The sequence below is a fragment of the Oryza sativa genome, chromosome 5, assembly GCF_034140825.1.
Source record: "Oryza sativa Japonica Group chromosome 5, ASM3414082v1".
NCBI lineage: Eukaryota > Viridiplantae > Streptophyta > Magnoliopsida > Poales > Poaceae > Oryza > Oryza sativa.
Genome location: NC_089039.1, coordinates 5,202,036 through 5,226,239, shown reverse-complemented (window position 1 = coordinate 5,226,239; position 24,204 = coordinate 5,202,036). Strand labels below are relative to the sequence as shown.

General features: G+C 45.0%; 1 protein-coding gene across 1 annotated transcript; it reads left to right on the top strand.

Annotated features, from left to right (window-relative positions):
• The first annotated feature begins 17,069 nt into the window (after window positions 1–17,069).
• LOC9268692 (protein ALP1-like) lies at window positions 17,070–19,137 on the top strand. Its single transcript, XM_015782815.3, has one exon. It carries the CDS (start codon window positions 17,181–17,183, stop codon window positions 18,585–18,587), a length of 1,407 nt encoding a protein of 468 aa, XP_015638301.1. The 5' UTR covers window positions 17,070–17,180; the 3' UTR covers window positions 18,588–19,137.
• The last annotated feature ends 5,067 nt before the right edge of the window (window positions 19,138–24,204 follow it).

The window sequence follows — 24,204 nt, the reverse complement described above, 5'->3', positions numbered from 1 at the left end:
TCCATTCTACAACAATAAAATGAAATTGTTATTGTTTACATATATGACAGGAGCTAGTTATTGAACGAAACAAATCGAACTCAAAGATACTTACAAAATCCATGCGCTCAAAAGAGAGACGTCGAGGGCGTCCAAATGGTACAGATCGAAGACATCCTTGAAATGGAGCCAGAGAACATCTTCTCCTTGCAAGAAGTCGGGGTTTCTGATCCTCGCTCCGAACATCTCTCTACCCTTGGCGCTCATTTCCATGTACCGTTCATGGAATTTGTACATCTGTGTCGGTAGGGACTGCAGCTGCTCAGGCGTGACAAGCGGTTTACCGAGTTCAAACTTGTATGCCACTTCCGCCTTTAGGATTGGTGTGGCTCCAATCAGCTGATCCACAGTTAGACCGGTATCTGAAATGAAATCCGTTATTCCAAAATTTTCGCCGGTCACCAACGGCTCGACCTCTTGGTTTGGTTGTTCTCCAAGCTGAGGGACTGGTTTGGACTTCTTGTGATAGGCTTTCTGAAGTGTTCGGTCATAGTCCGATATCTTTAAGGCCTCCTTGTTTGCTATGGACATTCCCTTAAAGAAGTTCTTCACGCTTGGGTCAATAGGTATCTTCTTTTCATTACTCCGAGGCTTGAGTTGCTTCTTCACTTCTCCTGCCACATAAGCATCAAGCTCCTCTTGACTGCAATCGTACGGCGGCTCCTTGTTTGTGGTGGTGTCAACTTTCGCCTTCTTCGTTGCCCTTGTGTAGGCAGGCGGTGGAGCTTGGTGAGACCTTGTCTTGGGAGGTGCAGGCAGACACGGTGGAGGTGGAGGAGGCGGAGGAGCCGGAGGAGATGGTGCAGGGGGACGTGGCGGAGGAACCGAAGGATATGGTGCAGGAGGAGATGGTGGAGCCGGAGGAGATGGTGCACGAGACGCCGCTTGTCGCCCAGGGAGGATGATGTACCGCTTGCACCATAGTATAATGGCGTGGCTTGTGCCTCGTAGATGCGTCTCACCGTTTCCTCCTGGGTAGTCCAACTCGAGGTCCTCATACGCAGCTTCCACTAGCTCAACTTCGACCCTCGAGTATCCTGCTGGAATCGGCCTGCAGTGGTAAGTCCCTGAAATGTCCGTTGGGATGGCCATTCCCGACACCACCTTCACGTGATGAGAGGTTATCTATTAGTAATCGACCTAAGCAGAAACTTGCGGAATGTACAAGTCAAAAAATCATAAAACTATGAGCATACCTTGATTGATAAGTTCTTGAAGGGAATATGCAGCTCACATGGTGTCCGTTGCGTGATCTCATCAACGGGGCAGGTGGTTTCATCCTGGGTTTGCATGGCGTCCATGCTCTATGATCCTACCTGCCCCGTTAAGGCACAGCTGTTACGATTGCCTGATGGGCTAACCATTGCAGGAGGAATGTACGGCTGGGGATCCTGGGACCGATGTGCGGCCATGCGTTCATCCACCTTCCTTGCCACCTCCTCTTGCATGCTGAGCTCGGCTCGATACCCTGTACTCAAGATCTGCAATCTTTGCCTCATCCGACTCCTGTACGTGTGGATGTCCTCCTTGAATCCAATCTTCCAGGGAATCACGCCTTTCCCTGGTGTTCGTCCTGGATGCTCGGGAGTCTGTAGGGCGAGTGACAGCTCGTCCTTCTCTCTGTCGGGTCAGAATGTGCCCTGAGAAGAGGCTTTCACTGCGTCCGTTAGTCGACTGGCAGCCTCGCGTATCTGATCGCTGAAGACAAGGGAGCCATCAACTGGGTTAAGCGTTCCACCGTGAGCATAGTACCAGAACTTCGATCGATCCGGCCATTTAGCGGTGGCCGGTTCGATACCCCTCTCAATCAATCTTGCCTCCATCTCCTCCCACTTCGGCATTGCGACGCTATATCCGCCTGACCCTAAGTGGTGATGGTACTTCTTTTTGGCGGCATTTTCTTTGTTTCTGGCCATCATCGCTTGCCCTTGTTGCCCTGTCTTGTAAGCAACGAACTTGTCCCAATGATCTCTTAGCTTTGGGAATACGTCGAAGTTCGGTGTTAGTCCCTTCAGGATGTATTTCTTGTAGAGATCTCCCTTGAAGCTCTGGAACTGTTCTGCCATTTTCTGTAGAGTCCACTGTTTCACTATGTTCTCCGTACCCGCGGGTAGCGTGAGCATCTCGAGCATTGTGGTCCACAACATCTCTTTCTCTGATTCCGGGACAAAGCTGTCATTATCCCCGTGTGCCCTTGTTCTGCGCCAGTACACCGTGCTGACAGGCACGTTGTCCCTCACAACCCAACCGCTGTGGCGTACAAAATTCTTGGCTGCTTCTGCCGGGGCACTAGGTCGGCCGTCTTCGTCCACCTCAGTTATGATGTGCCGACCCTCTATCTTCTTCACAGAACCTCGTTGTCCACGTGCCCTCTTCTGTCCAGCGGAGGGATGACTTCCACTAGCCTCCTCCTCCTCGTTCCCCTCCGCATCCCTCTCCATGTTCCCCTCCTCGTTCAAGTACTGGTTTGGATCCTCGTTTCCCTCTTCTTCGTTCCAGTACTGGCTACTTCCCTCTGCGATTGTATCGTACAGTATCTGTTCCTCATCGCGATCAGCCATCTGTGCATACAAAAAATATTTGTTAGGTCTATAGGTCATATTTGCTAAGCGTAATATTAAAACTCTAATAATCTTATATTAAAATTGTAATAATCATATATGCTAAGTCTAACAATTTTATATTAAATCGCTACTAATCTTATATTAAAATTGTAATAATCATATATATATATATATATATATATATATATATATATATATATATATATATATATATATATATATATATATATATATATATATATATATATATATATATATATATATATATATGCTAAGTCTAACAATCTTATATTAAATCTCTAATAATATAATAATCTTATATTAAAACTCTAATAATCTAATAATCTTATATTAAAACTGTAATAATCTTATATTAAATCTCTAACAAACACTTCTTTACATCACTTGCCTGCGCGAATTCCTTTGATGGCTAGCTACCACTTCGGCTTGAGGGACGACGACGACGTCTTCTCTGCAACATTACCAGGAAAATGTATTAGTCTAAACGGGCCAAGTTACATATATTGTATTTCACGTTTTAACATATATATATATAATCATATATGTATGCTAAGTTTAATAATCGTTTAATTATCTCGTTCGTACACGTTTCGCTCGCGTTCGTTCTCACACTTTTAGTACAAGTGCATTCACGTTCGTAAGCGTTCCGTTCACGTTCGTTCGCGTTCGTTAACGTTTCGTTCACGTTCGTTCACGTTCGTTCGCGTTCGTTCACGTTCGTTAAGCGTTCGTTCACGTTCGTTCGCGTTTGGTCATGTTTCAATCACGTTCGTTCACGTTCGGCGATGTCGGGGCGCGCGGCAGTGGCGTCGGCGGACCGGTGGCATGGCGGCGCGGCGGTGGCGTCTCGCGGCGGTGTCGGGGCGCGGTCCGGCGCCGTGGTCCGGCCCAGCGGCGTGGGGGCGCGGCGGCGGCGTGGCGTCGCGGCAGTGGCGTCGGTGGAGCGGTGGCGTGGTGGCGCGGCGGCGGCGTCTCGCGGCGGCGTCGGGGCGCGGTCCGGCGCCGTGGGCCGGCCCGGCGGCGTGGGGGCGCGGCGGCGACGTGGCGTCGCGGCGGCGTGGGGGCCCGGCGGCGGCGTGCCGTAGTGGCCCGGCGGCGTGGCGCAGCGACGTGGCGAGCTTGAGGCTGGGGCGGCGTCGTGGCAGTGGCGTCGGCGTCGTCGGCGGTGGCGGCCGCGTCGAAGTCGGTCATCTGCGGTGGCGATTGACCGCGGCGTGGTAGTGGCGCTCGGCAACGAGCTAGGCGGCGGCGGTTTGGAGAGAGAGAGAGAGAGATCGAGATCGAGAGAGAGAGAGGCAGCGGTGGCTCTCACCCAAGAGATGCCGCGGCGGCGTCTACGGCGGAGGCGGCGCGGACTGCCAAGCGATGGTGAGAGACGACGGCGGCGTCGGCGCGGGGTTGCCCTAGGTAGTGGCGGTGAAGGAGAAGCCGAGATTGATCTCGATGGAAAAACGTCTAAGTGTTGGTGGAGAAGACAAGGGCGCACCGGGAATATATATACCCCCAGATCTTTAGTCCTGGTTGGTGAGAACATCCGGGAGTAAAAATATCTTTACTCCCGGTTCGTAACAACAACCGAGACTAAAGATAAAGAACTCCCGGTTCGTAACAACAACCGAGACTAAAGATATCTTTATCTTTAGTCTCGGTTGTTGTTACGAACCGGGAGTAAAGATATCTTTACTCCCGGATGTTCTCACCAATCGGGACTAAAGATCTTTTCCCGCTATTTCCAAATTCTTTTTAAACCCGGTTAGGGTTAAGAACCGGGACTAAAGATAATAGCACTGAATTTTGAATTTCATTACATTTGTGTTTCTAAAATAGTAAATAATGCATTACAATTATTTAAAGTCGAAAAATTAATGACAAAACCTTCGAAAAATTATTGTTGTCTGTAGTAAACTAAGTGGATAATATATAATTAGCGCATGAATGATTTAAAATTGTTAAAATTTTTAATAATCATATATAATTAGCATATGCATGATATTAAATTGTTAAAAATTCTAATTAATATATGTAAATACCACATGCATGATTTAAAATTAATAAAAATTCTAATAATCATATATAATTAGCATATGATGATATGAAATTGTTGAAAATTCTAATTAACATATGTAAATACCACGTGCATGATTTAAAATTAATAAAAATTCTAATAATCATATATAATTAGCACATCATGATAATAAATTGTTGAAAATTCTAATTAACATATGTAAATACCACGTGCATGATTTAAAACTTTTAAAAATTCTAATAATCATATATAACTAGCATATGGTTGATTTCAATTTGATAAAAATTCTAATAATCATACATAATTAACATATGCCATACAACAATTGATTTTATGGATATTCAATACATCAAAAATAGTTTACATCGTGTACACAACAATTACGGTAATACATCAGCGGTGACGGTTGACCGCACGTACTTTCTCCTGACTATTGTTCCTTCCTTGTGATCGCTACGTGAGTAAGGGGTGTCTTCATTTGTTAGGAGGATACTAGGGTCAATCGTCACTGTGAAAGGGGGTTGCCCATCAAACTGATCGTAATCTTCGTCAGTCTTGTTCTCTACTCCGACGATTTTTCTTTTTCCTGGGAGAACCACGTGGCGCTTCGGCTCGTCAGGCCCTTTGCCCTTTTTTTCCTTTGCTAAACATGTCCTTGACGTAAAAAACTTGCGTTACATCATTGGCAAGGACAAAAGGTTCGTCCGAGTATCCAACCTTGTTAAGGTCAACCGTTGTCATCCCACTGTCATCAATCGGTACGCCTCCACCAGTCAACCTAGCCCATAGGCACCGGAACAGAGGGACCTTGAGAGGTCCATAGTCAAGTTCCCATATGTCCTCGATGGCACCGTAATACGTGCCAGTTGTACCATCGTGTCCCATGGCATCGATACGAACAACACTGTTCTGGTTCGTGCTCTTCATGTCTTGGGCTCTCGTGTAGAATGTGTACCCATTGATTTCATATCCCTGGAATGTCGCGATCGAGCCAGATGGTCACCTCGCCAGGAAGGCCAGTTGTTGGTTAATCGTCTCGTTACCCATGAGATGTTGTCGCAGCCACGCGGAGAAAGTATCAATGTGATGCCGTGTAATCCATGCATCGGACTTACCGATGTTTCTGGCACGAACTAGAGCCAAGTGCTCCTCGATGTAAGGAGCCACCAATGAAGATTGTTGCAGAACTGTGAAATGGGCTTTACGAAATAAATTGTTGTCTACCGTCATTATTGCTTTCCTTCCGAGAGTCCCCTTTCCCCGTAGTCTCCCTTCATGGTGTGATTCAAGTACCCCGATTGGCGAAGGTCTTCAATAAATTCTACGCGAAATTCAATGACCTCCTCTGTTCCATACCCCTTGGCGATGCTTACCTCTGGACGAGCACGGTTACGAATATATTTCTTCAGAACGCCCATGTACCACTCGAAAGGAAACATGTTGTGTAGGTACACAGGGTCGAGAATACCGATCTCTTTGACAAGGTGACAAAGCAGATGCGTCATTATATTGAAAAATGAAGGTGGAAATATCAACTCAAAGCTGACAAGACATTGCACCACATTATTCTGAAGGGCTTCTAATCTATCCGGATCGATGACCTTCTGCGAAATTGCGTTCATGAAAGCACATAGCTTTGTTATTGTTGCCCGGACATTGTCTGGGAGGATACCCCTTATTACAACTGGTAGCAGCTGTGTCATCAACACGTGATAGTCATGAGACTTTATGTTTGTGAACTTCTTCTCCTTCGTGCTTATTATTCGCTTTATATTCGTGGAGTATCCTGACGATACCTTGATGCTCTCCAAGCATTCAAACATACTGTCCTTCTCTGCCTTGCTAAGAGTGTAGCTGGCTGGACTCAAGTAATGGCTTCCTTTCTCCTTTGGTTCCGGGTGAAGGTTGCTGCGTTGTTCCATATGTTTCAGATCATTACGTGCTTCCAGTGTATCTTTCGACTTTCCATATACACCTAGGAAGCCAAGAAGGTTTACGCAAAGGTTCTTAGTGAGGTGCATCACGTCGATTGCATGGCGGACGTCCAAGAATTCCCAATAGGGTAACTCCCAAAATATGGAGTTTTTTTTTCACATCGCCGCGTGACCATCTTCGCTCTCTATAGGCTGGCTGCTAGGCCCCTTTCCAAGCACTACTTTAAGATCTTTCACCATAGCAAACACTGTTTTACCGCTGCGATGTTTTGGCTTCGTACGGTGGTCCACCGTATGTTCAAAGTGCTTGCCTTTCTTCCGTACTGGGTGGTTTGCTGCAAGGAATCGACGATGACCCATGTACACAACCTTCCGACAGTGCTTAAGATACGTACTTTCTGTTTCATCCATACAGTGAGTGCAAACCTTGTACCCCTTGTTGGACTGCCCGGATAGGTTGCTAAGTGCAGGCCAATCGTTGATGGTTACGAACAGCAGTGCTCATACGTTAAACTCCTCCTGTTTGTCCTCGTCCCACACGGGGACACCTTCCTTCTTCCACAACAGTTTAAGATCTTCGACCAGTGGTCTTAGGTACACATCGATGTCGTTACCAGGTTGCTTGGGGCCTTGAATAATAATCGGCATCATTATGTACTTCCTCTTCATGCATAGCCAAGGGGGGAGGTTGTAGATACACATCGTAATGGGCCAAGTGCTATGACCGCTGCTCATCTCTCCAAAAGGATTCATGCCATCCGTACTTAAACCAAACCGTATGTTTCGTGCGTCCTTTCAAAAGTCTTTAAATTTTCTGACGACGTTTCGCCACTGCGAACCATCGGCGGGGTGTCTCAACATCCCGTTCTGTTGACGCTCTTTAGCGTGCCAACGCATCATTCTAGCATTCCCCTTGTTCCTAAACAAACGCCTTAGCCGTGGTATTATAGGGAAATACCACATCACCTTAGCAGGAATTCTTTTCTTCGTTAGCTGCTCATCAACTTATCCTGGATCATCTCATCTAATCTTGTATCGTAGTGCTTTACAAACAGGGCATGCTTCTAGGTTCTCGTACTCCTCACCGCGATATAGGATACAATCATTCGAACATGCGTGAATCTTCTGAACTTCCAGTCCTAGATGGCAGACTATCTTCTTAGCCTCGTACGTTGTCTCGGACAATTGGTTTCCCTCCGGAAGAATGTTCTTGACGAGTTTCAATAAATCGCCAAATGCCTTATCACTAACACCATTTTTTGCCTTCCATTGCAAGAACTCCAGAGTGGTATCCAACTTTTTGTGCCCCTGCTCGCAACCTGGGTACAACGACGTTCTGTGGTCCTCTAACATCCTGTCCAATTTATGGGCCCCCTTTTCACTTTCGCAGTCCTCCTTGGCGTCCTGCAACATCTGACCAAGATCATCCGCAACGTCGTAACCATCAGCATCCATTTCCTCCTCGCCCGTTTGATTTCCTTCAAATCCAGAGTACTGAGCAAAGTCCGAAATATTGTCGTCTTCCACTTCATCTTCTTCCATTTCAACCCCTTGCTCTCCATGGGATGTCCAACAGTTATAGCTTGGGATGAACCCCGACTCAAACAAGTGGAAATGAATAGTCCTGGATGCAGAATACTCCTTCTGATTCTTACACTTATTGCATGGACAACAAATAAAACCCTTATGCCTGTTAGCTTCGGCCACTCTCAAAAAATAATGCACGCCGTCAATAAACTCTTTGGACTGCCGGTCAGCGTACATCCATTGCCGATCCATCTACATGAAATGAAAAAAAATCGTACACAAATAATTATTCGTACAATAATGGCAGTCATACAATAATGATAAAATAATTACAAACTCTTTCAACACTCGTACAATAATGACATATCATTATTCATACAAAAATTATAAAATATTACACCAAATAATTCTTATTTACTATTTCTAAAGTTTTAAACTAATATTAATGTGTTTTACTTCTTTTAGTTTTCATTTTAGTTTGTTTTCTATTATTTAAGATTAACTTTCACTATATTTTCCTTCTCAACTATTTTATAAAACCTTATTTAGCAAATAAACTAAATTTCTATATATTCTTTCTTCCCCACACAAATTCTCTCTCATCAACTTACAACAAAATTTTGGAGACAAAAAAGTGTGCAAAACATAGCTCCAAATGTAATATGACAGTAAAAAACATTGGAGGATGAAGTTGCTAACCTTTTAGGCACCTCCGATTTGTATATAATCACCAAAATAAATTCACTAGCAATTTTGGCAAGACCTCCCCTCTTTTTTGAAGAAATTTTGAAGCTTGCTCGGGCTAGAGGAGGAAGAAGACATATATACAGGGGTAGGACTTTAGTCCTGGTTGGTGTTAGGAACCGGGGCTAAAGATCGCCGGGACCAACCGGGACTAAAGTTACGAACTTTAGTCCCGGTTGGTGTTACCAACCGGGACTAAAGATCCCGGGGGGCCTGACAAGCCCTGACAGCATTTGAACCGGGAGTGTTACCAACCGGGACTAAAGATCAAATATGTCCGTTACCCTTTTTAACCGGGACTAAAGATCATCTTTAGTCCCGGTTTTTATTACAACCGGGACTATTGTGGAATTCGGCCGACCGACGAAAGATGGTTTCTCCACCAGTGCTTGCTCGCTGGTTCTCGAACCAGTACGTAGCAATCTCCCGCACCACAAACCTCCATTGGTGTTCGAGAGATGATTCTACTCGCTCACTGGTTCTCGAACCAGTACGTAGCAATCTCCCGCAGTGCAACCTCCATTGGTGTTCGAGAGATGATTCTACTCACTCGCTGGTTCTCGAACCAGTACGTAGCAATCTCTCGCACCGCAAAACTCCATTGGTGTTCGATAGATGATTCTACTCGCTCGCTGGTTGTCGAACCAGTATGTAGCAATCACCCGCACCGCAACGTCCATTGGTGTTCGAGAGATGATTCTACTCGCTCGCTGTTTCTCGAACCAGTACGTAGCAATCTCCTGCACCGCAACCTTCATTGGTGTTGGAGAGATGATTCTACTCGCTCGCTGGTTCTCGAACCAATACGTAGCAATCTCCCGCACCGCAACCTCCATTGGTGTTCGAGAGATGATTGTACTCGCTCGCTGGTTCTCGAACCAGTACGTAGCAATCTCCCACACCGCAACTTCCATTGGTGTTCGAGAGATGATTCTACTCGCTCGCTGGTTCTCGAACCAGTACATAGCAATCTCTCGCACCGCAACCTCCATTGGTGTTCGAGAGATGATTCTACACGTTCGCTGGTCCTCGAACCAGTACGTAGCAATCTCTCGCACCGCAACCTTAGATGGTCGAGGTACGACTACAGTAATAACGCAGCAGTCCTCGCACGACAACTTCAAATGATCGAGAGACACCTACTCACTGGTTCTCAACCAGTCAATCGTAGCGATCTCTCGTATATTTATTTCTAGTGGTTGAGTTACGACTACTACCTGGTTCTTGACCAGAGGTGTAGCGATTCTCCCATTACCTCTACTTCAACAAAGTTGATATCAGGTACACAATATCTCCAAGTGTTTTACCCAGAGATCCCTTACCACAAAAGACACCTAGCGTTGAAACCTATCCTAATGTCCCTTTACACCGTCTTGACAAAGCCTCTGAGGAACCTAAGGGAACTTCGGCTGGGGAAGTCTAGAGCGGATAAGGTCTTGTCGGATCCTTTAGAGACGAAAGACCATGTAAGATCTGGTCGTGTAAGAGTTCTTGCCGTGCGTATTAACCAAGCCGTGTAATCGGAAATGGATTTTCCAACCTCACGGCTGGGGGCTAGGATCAGTGCTTGTTCAACCGAGGTAGGTCAAAGGTCCAAGAGCCTTATCCTCCGAGAACGATTCTACGACGACAAGGGTGGGGGCTAGGGAGAGTGTATAACTAAACAAATTGACTGATCGAAGTCGGTAAAAGAGTAGATGCTCATATACAAAACATTGGTTTGTAAACCTAATTCATTTTCAGTTTTTCATACATTCTATAACATGTTACCCTTTGAGCACTCGCTCGGGGGCTATTTCTATCTAATATTCTTTTTTGAGTATTGGTTTTAGAAAATTCTATTCGGCATTATCAAAGACTCCATGTCTCTATGGTTCTACACCAAGATCGACTAAGGCGAGTACGACAAATGTTGACAAGGCTCCGTCGCAGACTCTGCGCCTTCTCGATCACTCAAGAACGGTTGGTGGATATCGACAAGGAATACGGAATGAAGAAATGGTGTACCCGCCGAGATAAAATTTCCTTGACTTCAATCCAAATTCTCGATTACAGCAAGACGGGAGACTTAGTCGCATGTCCTATACTTTCTTGGTTGACATCGGAGATTGACTCAGACGAACCCTTTAGGTGCCCGCACGAGGCTGATAAAGGAAGTCTAACATTATCTCTGAACTCACCGAGAACGGTCACGAGAGCTCGATAACAGTTCCTACAAGGTCTGCGGTTGGGAATATGAACTCGCTCATTTGCATTGAAGTTGGGGGATACTGTTAGGGTTATGGATACCACATACCTAATAGTAATTGACTAAATCTCGGTAAGACCCACCACATACCATGTCTAATACGGAAACAACCTGCGGATATAGGAGGAGTTCCGGATAAGGAAAGACAACCAGAGTTCTACATGGAAATGACAAGGACTACTCGGGTTGTATCCATATTGGTTTCCCTAGTTCTACTTGGACAAGGGGACACCTATGGGTATAAATACAAGGCCCCCTAGGAGGAGAGGGGACACAATCAACGCCCACCATAGACGGAACAACAGAAGCCACAACATACAAGCCAACATACGCTAAGACAAGACGCCGGATATCGACTTCAGGGATAGGCACGGCTAGTCCCCTACGGTGTCTCCGGATACTGTCAGGAGAGACGAAAGCGCTATCTTTGATCTCGCCGGGCACGAACTCGAGGAGGAAGACTACCCTGTTATCGACTACGAGTCAGACCTTCAGACCGCCATGTCGACAACAGTTAGATAGGCTACCCCACGTATTGTACTTGTGTGATCTAGATGAATAAAGAACAACAACGGCTTCGGCCAACAGGATGTAGGGTTATTACCTGACAATTCAGGGGCCCGAACCTGTAAAAAATCCCCGTCTCCATCTCTTTTACCTCAGTCTCGCGTATACCCTACTACCAATGATCCCCATACCATGCAAATACCGGAATTGCGACATCAAACGTCGACAGCGAGTATATTATTATATGTGCAGAGTATATTATATAGTTATTTGGTCGTATATAGTTATTTGGTCGTATATTTGGTCTATATAGTTATTTGGTCGTATATTATTATATGTGCAGAGTATTAATTAGGAATATTTTTTTTGACAGCTATTAATTAGGAATATTACCCATACTAGCTACTTGCAGCTTGGGACACATGCTCTTCCCTGGAGCAGGCAGCTAGAGCAAATCATTTCGGCCTAGCCCAAGAAATAATGGCCCGCTTGGCCCGCATGTGTTCCGGCCCAACTTGCATCGGCTTCAGTTGCTCCTTCATTTTTCTTGCTGATCTCAGTTATTGGGAGCACTAAAACACTGATTATAGTAGTATTTTTTTTGAATGATTGGCACATATGAAGGTTGAGGATGATCTAATTGATTATAGAGGTGAATTAAATATTATATATATTATAAACAAAATAATAACTTAAGAACAAGTTGTCTAAGCAACGAACACGAAGGAAATTTTATGAGAGAACATATATATACTTTTAAAAGCGTGGATCAAATAAAGTTTTTTTTTTAAGAAAACAAACTTTGAAAACTGTGGAGCAAGTAATCTGACCAGCGACAATAATCCGGTGGATAATCTGAAAAGAATGAGGTCAATTAGGGCTTGTTAAGTTCGCAAAAAGAAAATTTTTGGGTGTCACATCAGACGTTTGACCAGATGTTGAAAGGGGTTTTTGATACGAATGAAAAAACTAATTTCATAACTCGCCTGAAAACCGCGAGACAAATTTATTAAGCCTAATTAATCTGTCATTAGCGCATATAGGTTACTGTAGCACTTATGACTAATCATGGACTAATTAGACTCAAAAAAAATTCGTCTCGCGATTTCCATGCAAACTGCGCAATTAGTTTTTCATTTTATCTATATTTAATATTTTATGTCTGTGTCCAAAGATTCGATGTGACGTTTTTGGGAAAAAAATGGAAACTAAACAAGCCCTTAGTCTGCTAACATCTCATTCTTCCTGCAGTAAAACCCTTTCTACTGCGGTTCCAAAAAAATGAGTCTACCCTACGTACGTGGCTTGCCCTATTTTTCTAACTGACATGCATGGAACATTCTTTTGGAGAATTTATGGATGTATTTTGAAACATCAGAATTCTTTTGTTTGAGGTAATTATTAATTAAACATTCCATACCAACATTTCCAGACATCCAAATTAAAGGTCTAGACAGTGATGTTCACCAGTTTATTTCTTTTTTTCCTCCTTTCAAAAGTCTGGCAAATATGTTCCTACATCTTCCATCAAATTCCACGTAGTTTTTACTTACCATCCAAGCTTCATTTTTCTTGAACCATGCATGGTCCATGGACAAACACACGACGATGACACTTTTAGTCGTTTACTGTTCTTCAGCTGGAAATGCAGCAATCCTCAAATCAGCTCCAAACTTGGGAGATCTAGCCTGCCGGAAAAGCACTGGGTTGTTCACACAAGTGAAGCAGACTGAAAGGCACATCTCGTCGTGAAGACTCCGGCACCAAGAACTAGGTGGATCTAGGGTGGTCCCGGGACCACCCAAAATATTCTAGCCAATGCATATATACACATATGTGAAAAGAAACTTTTGAAAAAAAAAAGAAAAAGAACTTGTTTCTAATATATATTATGATGCACATTTGATCTATTTATATATTTAAAGTATTTAAAAAATTATATAAGTTGGATCACCCATATAAAAATCCTAGATATGCCCACTGACCAAGACCTTGCTGGCTGCAGGTCTTGCCGTCGCTACCTTTATCTGAAGCCAAAAAAAAATACGTACTTAATGTAGAGGCTGAATTGAATTTTAGTATATGTATGTATCTCTACTACTTTATAAGCGAAGTCATCCTCCTTTTAGTTATCTCCTCATCTCAACACGCCAGCACGTTCTTTTGTCACTTTTCAATTATGGGTTTAGCCCATGCATTAATGTATGGGCTCTCAGTCTATTTCAGTTATATAGATCTGACCCGTTATAACTTATGGGCATGTAACTAGTATGAAAAAAGGAGCATTAAAAATGTGGTCAAATTTCAGTCAAAAAGAAATGTGGTCAAATTGGTATGTATGGTTATTCAGATATGAATCTTTACATGATCGATCATTCAAGTACATTGAACCTGCCTAGCAACGTGCCGGCCTCTCTACCTGTTATTACAATTAATCATAGTGTTTCAGACCTGATCGTCTTAATTTATCTTTTTTGTGGACAATGGTATGCCAAACATCGTACTGAATGAAAAAAAAACAGTCTTCAAGGTACTATAATACTGTGGAAATGGTTTTTATTGTGGCTTAAAATCAGTTTATAAACTGTATATGATTGAGAAAGATGCTGATAGGGGAAAAAATATGGTAAGCTTCCTTGCAAGAATGCTTGGCTCTGGATTGATTCAGAGATCGATGATCCATTTGTGATGGCCTGATCCTTTTTCACAGGACTGACAAAACATGCATGCATGGATGGATGCCAAAACCTTTGCAGTTTGCAGTCAAAGATGTGCCACAGTACTTAAAATGAAATATTTGACAAAGATGATAATATTACTGAATCTAGTTTTATACATGCTGACCATTCACTGGCTACAGTTGATAAAATGCCGTTTTTTGCTTCTTGATCGACCTCAGTCATATATTGACAGTAGCACCAACTGATCAGAGAATAATCACATGGTTCTTGCAGTAAGTAAACCTACTGATTAGAGGGTAGGTCATATGTATCTTTCCAACTGACAGGGTATAAACGGAAGAACAGTACTGTTCAGAGAATTTTTAGATTTTTTAGATAATTAACCACTGCAGTCAATAGCAACCTCTCCAGCTGTCAAGAGAGGTCCTAATTAACTACACTGATTTTCATCAGACCGTATATCAAAAGTCCTGCCAACCAATTTGTCGAGACTATGCATGCATGTAATTCGCATTTTTTTTCTGACATGAGTACATTCTTAGAAACATATATATTTACGACATGAGGACTCATGATTCACATTTTGGACTTTTGTGTCTTTTTGACTGATACTGGCAAAATGCCAGTACATTGCTACGTACGGAATTTAAAATATCACATCGGTACATTCCAAAAAGAAAAAAATATATGTTAAATTTTAGTCTTTAGAGCCTAATTTTATATTTAGTTAGAGTTTTTTTTATCTTCTTATATTTTAGCTATAAAAAAGTTTAAGTGGATTCAACTGACTTACGTTATTGCATACGTTCCATCCCTTAAAAAAGTTGCATCGTCAATCCATAAAAAATATAGAAGATGGCAGTGTGTTTATTCTTTCTTTCTTTTAACTTCAGTAAAACATGTCTAATAATCCGCAACTAGCTTATATAGGCAAGTCTTAGATGTTTGGTGGTAGGGTTATAATCGCTTCTTACTTTTAATACAAGATAATCCAACAAATGTAATTGATATGTGTGAGTTCGATATCGTACAAACGATTTTGTCCCAAAAATATTATTGCCGTTAGGGTTTTGTCCATTCCGTGTCGTTAAATATACTATTCATCCTATAGCATTTAATGGCACGAGATGGACGGAAGTCTAACGGCGATGGTATTTTTAGGACAAAATAGTTCGTACGATGGTATTTATTGGAACTCACACTTGTCGATGGTATCTCTTGGATTTGGACGCTTGTCAATGGTATTTCTTGGATTATCTCTTAATAGAATCAACCTTGTTTTAGAAAAAAATAGCATATGTTTATTGATTGAGCACACAAATCTACTACGAGAATATGTGTCAAACATACTAATCCTACTAAAAGTTTGAACTTAGAGTTGGAATATGTGTAGCATAGAGTTAAATCGGACTCTATCATAGATTCACTCTTAAATAGAGAGAGTGACACCACAATGTAATCATGACAACTACAATTTAGTGTAAACGCGTAGGGAGAGGATAGCGCGGCGAGCCCATGGACTCGTAGCGGTTATGTGCTATGTTGATTGGGGAGGAGCACCTATAATCAGAGGCCTAAAGATGTAGGTTTTCACTAAACTTCGTTAACAACTATTGTGTGTTGATGTATCGTCCTTTAGTGTATCTTAATGGATGATCACTGTACCGACTAACGTTTATAAACCGAACTAACGAACACCCTTTTCCCCACCAAAAGAAACAACAAAAAAGGCGTAACAGACACGTCCCGCGAATCGTAGAGGGACATGTGGCTAGACGTACGAGGTGCTGGCTACTGCTCCACTCGCTTAGAGCAAGTTTAATAGATCCTAGTTAGCAGGCGGTAACATGTTCCACATCATCAAAATCCCAGGTGGAGGAGTGAGAAGAGACGAAAAAGGGCGGAGCGGGCGGTCCATTTATCGCCCGGCTGAAGCGTGCCGTACGAGAAAAAAAAGCCTTCTTGCAGCCCGATGCGAGCGTATCTGCCGGCGCTTCGTTCCTCCTCCTGATCCCGTGCGTTTCTCTGCCCCTTCGCCGTTCCTCCTCCCCGATGCCAGATTCCTTCATCCGCGTGCCAAATTGGCCTCGCCTCCCGCCAAATCGATGTATAAATCCTCAATCCACTCCAAAGCAACCGAGTTTGCCCCCAAATTGTCTCCTCCTAAACCCTAGATGCTAAATTCGTCACCAACCTGCAGCAAGATGGGGCGGCAGTCTCAAAGGGCATGTGTGCCGACGCCTATGGAGGTCCCGTCGCCGGGGAATCAGCCGATCGCGCCGCCGCTGCCACCTCAGTTCATCGTCCCGCCTTCGTTTGCTTCCACCTACAGACCCGGTGCATTGTTCCCTGCAGTAATAACGCAGTCCATGGCGCCCTCGTCCGCACCATGTTGGTTCACCACGTTGCAGCAACCAGGCATGACTGGTTCGTCGACTCAAGGACCTTGGTTGTTCTCTACTGGAATTAGTCCATCTACGGAGAATGCTGAGCGCCCTGATATCCATGCGTTGTATGATACTGTCCCTCTCTTCTCAATTTTTTTGGTTGTTTAATTTTTTTTATTCTGTATGGATGATTTTTCTGCATAATCGATTGACATGGTAGTAGTATTCAGCCAGCAGCCGGCAAAAGTATTAGCATCGCTCTTACGTCGCCCGCGTGGGCCGTAGTGCATGTGCCTCATGCCCACACGTGAAACGGCGCCGCTCATCTAGATATTTCTCACTTTAGTACCATACCGCGTGCCAAGCAGCCCCTGGGCCCAGTTATATAGCTTCCTCCTCCCAAAATTAATAACTCGTCCCAATACCTATATATAAAGGCCTGATCAGTGATCACCACCACCACTCGCTTCCTGCTCCCTCACCCCACTTCCACTTCATCGCCATGAGCTCGTCCTTCCTCGGGCCATTCACCGATTTTGACTACTCATCCGTGCTCGCCGCCGGCGACTTTTTTGCCGGTCACCATCCTGACCAGCCGCCGTCGCCGGCGGAGGTGGTGGTGGCCGTAGGCGGAGGTGATGCCAGTGGGAAGCGGAGTTTCCAGGCCGACGACGACGATGCCATGGGCGTCGTGTCCCGCTTGTCCAAGAGGACGAGGAAGGCGCCGTCGAGTTCGAGCTCGCCGTCTCACAGCGATGGCGGCGGCGGCGGCGGCGGCGAGGGGAACGAGCCGGCGGCGGAGAGGGGAGGTGGCCGGCGGGTGTGGGTGCGGGAGCGGAGCACGGAGTGGTGGGACCGCATGAGGGACCCGGCGGCGTGCCCGGAGGCGGAATTCCGGCGAGCCTTCCGCATGCCGCGCGCGGTGTTCGACAAGCTCTGCGACGACCTGGCCGCCGCCGTCGCCAAGGAGGACACCACGCTCCGCGCCGCCATCCCCGTGCCCCAGCGCGTCGCCGTCTGCCTCTGGCGCCTCGCCACCGGCGACCCGCTCCGCGAGGTGTCCCGCCGCTTCGGCCTCGGCATCTCCACCTGCCACAGCATCATCCTCCAGGTCTGCGCCGCCATCACCGCCGTCCTCACCAGGGTCGTCCGGTGGCCGGACTCCCACGCCGCGGCCGCGTCCAGGTTCCAGGCCTTGTCCGGGATCCCCGGCGTCGTCGGCGCCGTGCACACCGAGCACATCCCCATCGTCGCGCCCAGGGAGAACGCCGGCGAGTACTACGACCGCCGCCTCACCGACCGGAACAACAAGGCCACCTACTCCGTCGCCATGCAGGCCGTCGTGGACGCCGACGGCGCCTTCACCGACGTCTGCATCGGCCACCCCGGCTCGCTCTCCGACGCCGCCGTCCTCACGAAGTCGGCGCTGTACGCCCGGTGCGAGGCCGGGCTGCTGCTCGGCGACGACCCGCAGTGGCTCGTCGGCGGCGCGAGCTACCCGCTGACGAGCTGGATGCTGGTGCCGTACGCGCAGCCGAACCTGACGTGGGCGCAGGAGAGGCTCAACGCGCGGGTGGCCGACGCGCGCGCGGCGGCGGTGGGCGCGTTCCGGCGGCTCAGGGCGCGGTGGCGGTGCCTGCGGCGGCGCGCCGAGGTGAAGCTGCCGGAGCTCCCCAACATGCTGGGCGCCTGCTGCGTGCTGCACAACCTCTGCGAGCGCAGCGGCGGGGAGCTCGACGCCGACCTCCTACACGACGAGCTCGTCGACGACGGAGTGGTCGCCGGCGGCGGCAATACAGTGCGCTCCGCCGCCGCCGAACAGGTTAGAGACAGGATCGCTCACGGTCTCCTCCATGCCGGCAACACTGCTTCGAGTAGCTACCAAGATTACCATTACGGGCGGTTATAGGTGTTGGAATATAAAGTGAATTGTCCATCTTTTCTTATCTGTTTAATCTTTTGGGTTGAACTGATCCGTGTATGCAACTCAATAATAGATAACCGCCGCTAGTAGGTTCACAGCCGATAACCGGTTAAAGCCTAATTGGAGGGAGGTTAATTTCTAGCTATCCTGATTCCATAAGAACATATGAAATTATATATTTATTTATAGTTTAAGGTAAAATTTAGAATTATTTCTGCATGTTACCGGTTACAAATTTAATTATTGGATTTGCATTTTTATCGGAATAAATTCAGTAACCGGTGGTAATTAATCAACTTGTTATTGGATCGGGATATCCTCCGAGTCTAGTAATTATTCTAGATAAACCAGTGTTTCGGAACTCTGGTAGATACTTTGCTTATACTATAAGAATTTGATCAATTTTTATGGTGTACAAAGGTTTTATAGGACAAATGCAAGATTGATTCGATGGATCTCAGTATAATGTATGTCTCATGTGTTTATGATTGTAATTGAAATTTGAATAATTATCAGAACACAAATTTCATCTAAATCTTATATTATGTTTGTATACGGTTCGATCTTATACTAGACATATATATCCTTGAACTCAAATTTCAAAAAGGGCTACGTTCACTACGCCAGATCCTTGCACCTGTGACGGCATATCTGTGACGGGCATAAGTGCTGGTCAGTGATGAGGGTCACCTTTGACGGGTCCTACAGGATGCCGTCATCGGTGAGCCATCAGGAGGTGACCCGTCACAGGTAACTAGTCACCTGTGACGGTTCAAAAATGAAACCCGTCAAAGGTGAGGTAAAATTACATGTGACGGGCCAAAAATATTTAGCCCGTCACAGGTAACTAGTCACCTGTGACGGTCCAAAAACAAAACTCGTCAAAGGTGAGATAAAGTCACCTGTGACGGGTCAAATTTTATGAGCCCGTCAAAGATGATAAAAAAAAAAATCTTTCTCATAACCCTCCCCTCTCATCCCGGCTCATCCTTATCCTCTACTACCGGCTCATCCTTATCCATCTCAACCACTCCCCCCATCTCTCTCTCCCTCTCAACCCTCTCTCTTCATCGACCTGTGTCGGAGGCGGAGACGGCACCGGCGCCGGCGGGTGCGGGGGCCGCGTCGTGGTGACCGACGTCCGCCTCTTCGCCCTCTCCGGCTCTTGGGGCTCGTCTCGGGGAGCAGCGGCGCGGCGCCGTCCATCGTCCATCGGCGGGGACCAGAGGCGGAGGCGGCGGCCTCCTTCGCCCACCTCCGAAGGTCGCCGCCTCCTTCGCCCTCAGCCTCATGGTCGCCGCCGCCGTCTCTCCGCCGCCCCGTCGTCAGCTCCTTCGCCCACCGCCTCCGGGTCGCCGCCTCCTTCCCGCCTGCACCACGCCAGATCCGGGTAGCCTCCTCCTTCCTGCCTCCACCACGCCAGATCCAGGTCGCCGCCTCCTTCGCCCCCCTCCCCGACCGCCGGGCGCCACGGCCGCCGTCCCCCGACTGCTAGGTGTCGGATCTAGCCTCCACGAGGTTGGGGGACACGGATCCGCCCGCCCGCCGCCGCCGGTTGTTCTTGCAGCGGCAGCGGCGAGGAGGGCTCAACGGCGCGCGGCGGTGCAGCGGCTCGACGCAGCGGTGAGGAGGGCTCGACGACGTGCGGCGGCGAGGAGGAGGTGAGTGGCAGCGGCGCCGCATCCATCCCCATCCTCCTCCCCCTTCTCTAATTTCTAGATTCGGTGATTCTTGGAGCGGCAGTGGCACGGATTTTGTGAATGTGTGATGGATTTGTGAATGTGTGTGATGGATTTGTGCATGTGTGTGATGGATTTGTCCCTTACTGTTATGGGTGATGGATATATTGTTGATGAGAAATTTAGGTTATATTTTGGCTAATTTGTGATGGATATATTTTGTGATGCTTCTGTTTACTGCTGCTGAAATATAATTTCTAAATATTGGCTAGCGATTTGCTAGCCAATATTTAGAAATTTTTTTTGTCTGGATGTACCTCATCACTGACGGTTCATATTGAAAAAGCCGTCACAGGTAACCATACCAGTGACGGGTTACAAAATGGCATGGGTTAGCGCAGACACTTACCTCTGACGGGCGGAAGAGTTCTAGCCCGTCAGAGGTGACTGTCATCAGTGACGGTCCTTCACCCGTCAAAGGTGATTGGACTCACCAGTGACCACTGATCACTGACCAAGCCCAAAGCCGTCAAAGGTGAGGGTTTGGGCCCGTCACAGGTGACCTTGTCCAGTGTAGTGGTTTCTTTTCTCAAATGAGAACTATCCGGTACGTTCAACAAATTAAGAAAAGTTTTGCTTGCTAGCACGCACTACTGGAATGTATAACAGTATCATGCTATTGCTCTAATTAAAATTTCTGAAATGATTGAAGATATATATCATTTTGGAGCCCGCCGGGCACCATGATGCCCCAATTAAATTTAGTATTAATTTTCTAACAAGATTAATTAATACTCGATTGGCTTTTTTTATGACCATTTAAATATATTTTTGCGAAGAAACCCTAATAAATCCTTAACATGAGATTGGTTTGGCAATGCATGTCAAATCATCATTTCAACGTGTTCCCTCGCTTATCCTATCTTACTATAAAGTTATCCCCCACTAACTCCTTAAGATTAACATGCAAAGATGCCACATCATTATCCACTAATAAGATGCCACATCATCATCCACTAATTAACAAGATGCCACATCATCATCCACTAACAATCATCACATTTAAACATCATGCAAATATACTATATCTTTATAGTTTTTATAATTTAAGAGCTTTTCAAATTCAAACATGTTAAATTATCATCCAACATAATTCACATAATGTTTCAAATACAAACATGTTAAATTATCATCCAACATAATTCACATAATGTTTCAGTGTATATCTTTATTATGTTTTATGATATCCTATATACTTATATAGTTCATCCTCACTTAGTTAGTGCTTAAATGATTAATCTATGGTCCAAATTATCTCTCCTTTTTTTCTCTAATTAAGTCATATCACATCAATTGTTTTTAGCCATTAGATGATTAATGTACGGTTCAAACTATCTCCCTACTTTTTTTCTTCCATAAAGTCATACCACCTTACTTTTTAAGTTTGAATCACCATTCTACATACTATTTAAATTTAAATTATCATAAACCACATTAATTTACTTAATCTGATGTTATCTAGCTATCTTACACGCTATTTTTTTTATTGTTATCATACTAAATTTCCGCAGTAATGCGCGGGGTTTCACCTAGTTCCATATATATGGATGCTCTCATGTAATCTTAAGGCATCCAATAATAACATCTTAAGAAAAATCATCCATAAATTGAAGCTTTCTCTGATCGTTATGATTTTATCACCGGAAATTACGCCCTTTTTCCACTCGGGGGTGATGCATTAATTAACGGGGTGATATAACAAAAGGGTTCATTTTTTTATTTCATTTTCATGTGCATATGACTTGGCCGCGTGCAAATCTCTGCATGTTAGCCGTGCACCGCAGTAACAGTTGGTGTATAATCTTTATCGTCAAATTAATTACTTTATGATAATATACTACATATAGAATACATTCCGGCATGTCGAGCTGCAAATTTAATATATCCCTAATTTAATATGACTGGCTGATTTATTTTCTAAGAAACATAGTATAAACGTAGATGCTCGTAACACGTGCACACACACCCTGTAAGCACACATGCATATCTTATCCGTATTAGCACCTCTAGAAGACTAAGCCGGCTTATCTTGAAATTGGCGAAGTCACCACAGGTGCCTCGTTATCAATGGGTATGTAGCTTACCAATTAAAAAATAATTAGCCGTAATTGCGAGCACCCGTGCCATGTCTAGGATTTAAAATCGGATTTAAAATATATATGGAAGTCTAACCAGTGGCTAAATTTTGGATAGATTAGGGACGCGCCGGAACGTGCATGAAGATTTTGATTATTCGGATTATGAATAAATTAGCCAAAGAAGAATGTACATGTGTACATAAAACACAAGGTAAAAGCTTTTGCCTTTGCTTAAGAAAATAGTTGTTGGTAATTAGCTTTGCTTTAGATTCGCAAATATTTGTATGTAATCTAAAAAGAGTCTAATTAGATGGTTCAGCTGCCAATAACGGTAGATCTTGAATATACCGAATTTAAACATTTCCAGTGTATTGGTACACAGCCATAAATTAATGCAGATTAATAATAGCATTATAAAGCTAAGGCACAATTTAAGCCACTTGGCAGGTGAAGTGGTCACTATTGTAGAAACCATCTTTATCCGGTCAGGCAAAAACCACAATAATCCCGGTTCCAATAAAAACCGGGACTAAAGATGGGTTTTAGTTCCGGTTTATAAGCAAAACGGGACTATGTGCTCTTTAGTCTAGTCCTGGTTCATATGCTGTCAGGGGCTGCCAGCCCCCCCCCCTCGGATCTTTAGTCCCGGTTGATAACACAAACCGGAACTAAAATTCGATGTATCGTATATAATCCCTAGGACTTATCCTCCCAAACTCCTCATCTCCTATTCTTACTCTCTCTTATCATTTTCTTTGCACTATCCTCTCCTTCCTTCTAGCTACAGATGGAGCTTATCCTTTTCTTGCCTTATCCTCTCCTTGCAGATCGAGCGAGGAGCGAAGAGCGAGGACGGCGGAGGGCCGCGGCGGCCGGCACGCGGAGGGCGGCGCCCGGCGGCGGCCGGCAGGGCCATTGCACGAGGATGGAAGCGGCCGGTGCGGAGGGCCGCCGTGGTGGTCGGCCGTGCGAATTTGTTTTTTCTTTTATCCCTTGTGAATGTTTGTTTATTGAGGATAATTTGTTCATTCGATCTATGATTTTAGAATGATTGTTGTTGTGGATGATTTGAGATTGTTTGTTGAGGATAATTTGTTCATTCGATATGTGATTTGAGAATGACTGTTGTTGTGGATAATTTGAGATGATTATGTTGTTGTGGATTATTTGGGATTATGTTCTTGTGGATGATTTGGGATGTTGGAAAATGATGAAAAAAAACTTAGTCCCGGTTGGTAACACCAACCGGTATCTTTAGTCCCGGTTATTTCAACCGGGACTAAAGATATTTTGTCCCGGATTCTTAGTCCCGGTTTGCAACCCGGGACTAAAGGGGGTTGTAAACCAGGAGTAAAGATGGTTTCTCCACCAGTGGGTAATGTTAGCCAAAAAGACACGAGTCTAATTAAATGGAAATTGTTATGCATCCGATTCAACTATCCAACTCACACACGACTGAATTTGATCAACGGTTGCAAACGACTACAGTGCATATGCACATGATCTCCTTTAATTGATTTATGGTTTCATGTTTTTAGTTGTACAACTGGATAGTATGTATAGCATTACTCAATTAAAATAATTTCAAAGTGAGGCGTGAGTCTCGTGTGCACAAATATGTTTCAAAGAAGGTACAATCTCATAAAAATGGGAACATGTGGATGCTAAAATTATGTGGATGTCAGTGGAAGATGCTACTGTCAGAAGAAATCGGCTGGCAAAGACTTTTAATACAGTCTTATAATAAATCACTGTAGTTAATTAGGACCTGTTTGACAGCTGGAG